This window comes from Bison bison, unplaced genomic scaffold (genome assembly GCF_000754665.1).
Source record: "Bison bison bison isolate TAMUID 2011002044 unplaced genomic scaffold, Bison_UMD1.0 scf7180017864080, whole genome shotgun sequence".
Classification (NCBI taxonomy): domain Eukaryota; kingdom Metazoa; phylum Chordata; class Mammalia; order Artiodactyla; family Bovidae; genus Bison; species Bison bison.
In genome coordinates this window covers 5341573-5344925 of record NW_011494652.1, presented here as the reverse complement: position 1 = coordinate 5344925, position 3353 = coordinate 5341573, and the positions used below count along the sequence as shown (strand labels likewise).

Here is a 3353-nt window from a genome sequence, read left to right as displayed (position 1 = left end):
GGTCTGTCTCTAGCTATACCCTTTGCTGGCCTCTGGAGGGCCCCCCTGCCCTTCCCAGAATTTTCTCTGGGGAACTGACATCGGTATCACTGCCTAGGGCTGGGCTTGGGGTCGGGGGTCCCTGGGATCCCCGCCTCCTAGTTGGTGTTCCTCCAGATTCCTGTTCCGGTGTGTTCACGCCCCCACCGGTACCCCACTCCCATCTGCCAAGGTTTTTTTCCCAGTGCTCCCTTCTCTCTGACCTGAGAAGGCAGCCTCCTGCCCAAGTGATCTCAGAAGAAATGAGATCAGGATACAAAAGGGGTTCCTGCCCCCTCGGGTGGCTTTGCCCACGTCCCCAGAGAAGAGCTACGGGTGTCCCACGCCCCTGACTCACTGTTTGCAGTTGGGTTTGCTCACCTCTCCTGACGATCCCAGCTGCTCAAAATTGGCAGAGTTTCGAAGCCTGCGATCAAACAGCGTGCGGTCGTGGCCGCCGGGTCCAGCTGACCTGAAGGTGTCTGGCTTGGGTGGGTGGACCTAACACAGGGTCTCTTCTCCCTCGCAGGTGGTGAAGGTGGGTCTGGTTGAAGACTCTCCTTCCACGACAGGTGAGCCTGGGGTCCCTTGGCCTCTTCCGGGTGAGGACGGTGCATCCCGCCCACCTGCTCCCTAGTCAGGAGGCCAAAGGGTGAAGACGAGGGGGTCCCAGGCCAAGGCGGGGCTCAAGTCCCAGGGTGGTGGCGGAGCAGGCTGTAGCCAAGACCGGTCAGGGCAGCTTCCTTTGGTCAACCATGTCTGTCCCCCCGCAGGCGATGGTGACGATGCACCCGTGGTCAACCTGACTGTGCCCTCCACGTCGCCGCCCTCCAGCTCGGGCCTGAGCCGAGACGCCACAGCTACCCCTCCTTCCTCCCCGTCCATGAGCAGCGCCTTGGCCGTCGTGGGGTAAGGCTGTGGCCTGTTCCCGTCTGTCCCCCGACACGCCTCCATCGGGGCGGTGCCTGACTCATTCCCCGGCTGCCCCAGCGTGTAGGACGGTGACCCCTGGTCCGGAAGGTCAGTGGGGGGAGTCAGGTCACTGGCCAGGCCGGTCATCGCACAGCTTGCTCCCGTCTGTCCTGTCTGCCTCCCGGGTGTAAGGGTGAATGAGACCCGGGGCACTGAGTCCCTTCTAGCCTGTCAGCTGCTGCACGTACTGGGGGTAGGACTGCCTGGTCCGGGAGAGAGCGTGGACCTGGGGTCAGACACCTGGGCTTGCACCATGTCCACACAGTTGCGTCCCCCGTGTGTGTGTGCGCTAAAGAACAAACCACTCAGTGACACTGGTCAACGCGAGAGCGACTCTCGAAGGCGGGAGCAGCTGCTGTGGGCTGCTCTGCGGCGGACTCTGCAGCAGGAGCCAGGACTCTGGGTGGGGCCGGAGCAGGACGGGGCAGAGCCAATAAAAGTACTAAGAGGAACAGGGGTGGTCCAGGGGGTCCCGATTCCAGCTAAACTGCCCTGCCAGAAGTCTCATGAAGACAGTCCTGAGGGGGTGGAGGGTGAGGAGCCCCGATCAGAGCCGCAGGGTGGTCAGAAATGTGGGGCGGGGGGTTCTTGTGAGGACTGGATTTTCCGAGGTCCAGAAAGAGGTTCAGGAGCCTGACTAGTTTGAGCAAAGAATCGCGGTCACTTGGGCAAGCTACTCAGCTCCAGCCCGTGAAAGTAAAGGTGACGTAGCCACAGGGTTTTGTGTGAGGTGGAAATAAGAGCCTCGCTGTCAGCGCCTGGCCCAAGGGGGCGCGGCCTCCTTCCAGGCACCAAGTGTGTCCGTCACCCAAGGGCCCCCGCGGCCAGTGACGTGGGCAGGTCGGACCCCAGGCTCCTGGGCCCCAGTAGGGCCAAGCCACGGAGAGAGTGCTGTGGCCGAGTAGGGAGCGATGGCTAGGAAGTGGGGAGGGAATCCCTTTAGGATCTGAAATGTCCAGTGTTTAGATCGAGCAGTCAAGGAGGCCTCTGGAGGAGCTGATTGGGGCAGGGGAGGGGGCGGGATGCGGAGTCAGGGCAGCCCCAGGCGGGAGAAGGGGTGGCAGAGAAGAGCCAGAGGCGCTCCTGCCGCTCCCTCTGCTCCCTCTCCTCTCCGTCACCTCCTCCTGGTCTCCTGGGGATGCTCTGTGAGCAGCAGAGAGGGTAGGCAGTGGCCTGTGGCTTTGCCAGAACCCCCGGCAACAGCGCCATGGTCCCCAGAGAGTCCTAAGTGTCTCGGGGCAAAGCCCAGACCCCAGCCCTCACCCTCACTCGCCCTGTCTCCCCTCTTCGCTCCCAGTCGGGGGTCTGCCACTGGCTTGCTGAAATGCAGGAAGAGGAGGGAATCCCACCAGCAGTCACGCTGTGACCTCGCAGTCCAGGCTCCCTGGGGCCTGGGGACCCGCCTTATCCCGACCTCCTTTCCCATCCGGTTTAAGCTTGTTTTTTAATGGAACCGCTGAATCCTGGCAGAAAGAAACATCAGATGATTTGTGTAGCCTGTACCTATTGTGTCTGACGCCTCCTTTCAAGAAAACATCAGCTCTTTTTCCCCTTGGAGCTAAAATTATCCCTGAGCTAGAAGTGCCATAAACGAGAGAGAAAGCCACAGGTCGGCTCCTCGCCCCCGGCGGCTCTGCAGCCGCCTGGTGCCCGCCTCTGCCCCACTTAGTCTCTCCCACCCTCGGCGGGGGGCTCTGCCTGCTGGGGGTCATGTGTGTGCACACGTTTGCACACATGCTCATGCACATGTGTCCTGGTGGTGGGTGAGCGTGCACACATTTTCTTCTCTCATAGAGCTTCCTCCTTCTCTGCTTCCCTCCTGCCTGGGTGATTCTTCCTGGGCTCTCCTGTGGGCACTTGGGGCCTCGCCCTCTCCTGGCCGTGTCCTCAGGTCAGCCTGACTCCCCACTCCCCCACCAGCCCTGTCTGTGACGCTGGAGGGACCCCAGAGCTGCTTGGCTGGCGCCTCCCCCAGGCCCTCCCCGCCCTGTCCGCCCTTGGCGGGCACTGAGCCCCCTCCCCATTACCGCCCCTCTCCAGGAGCCCAAGCAGCCCTTACGGGGACGTGATTGGCCTCCAGGTGGACTACTGGCTGGGCCACCCTGGGGAGCGGAGGAGGGAAGGCGACAAGAGGGACGCCAGCTCCAAGAACACCCTCAAGAGCGTCTTCCGCTCAGTGCAGGTCTCCCGCCTGCCCCACGGAGGGGAGGCCCAGCTCTCCGGCACCATGGCCATGACCGTGGTCACCAAAGAGAAGAACAAGAAAGGTAAGTGATTCGTGAGGCCAGGGGCGTTCAGGGCCTCCAGGCCTCCCCGTCTCCTCTCTCGGGGTCAGGACAGGCTCCGCTTCTGGGAGAGAGCCC

The 3353-nt window shown here is 62.5% G+C and overlaps 1 protein-coding gene across 1 annotated transcript in view; it reads left to right on the top strand.

Annotated features, from left to right (window-relative positions):
- PACS1 (phosphofurin acidic cluster sorting protein 1) overlaps positions 1–3353 on the top strand; it is a 150662-nt gene that overhangs the window by 144399 nt on the left and 2910 nt on the right. The window contains exons 20-22 of the mRNA XM_010837764.1: positions 548–590; positions 792–927; positions 3031–3257. Of these exons, the coding sequence (XP_010836066.1) occupies positions 548–590; positions 792–927; positions 3031–3257 (406 nt within the window). The remainder of the gene's footprint in view (positions 1–547; positions 591–791; positions 928–3030; positions 3258–3353) is intronic.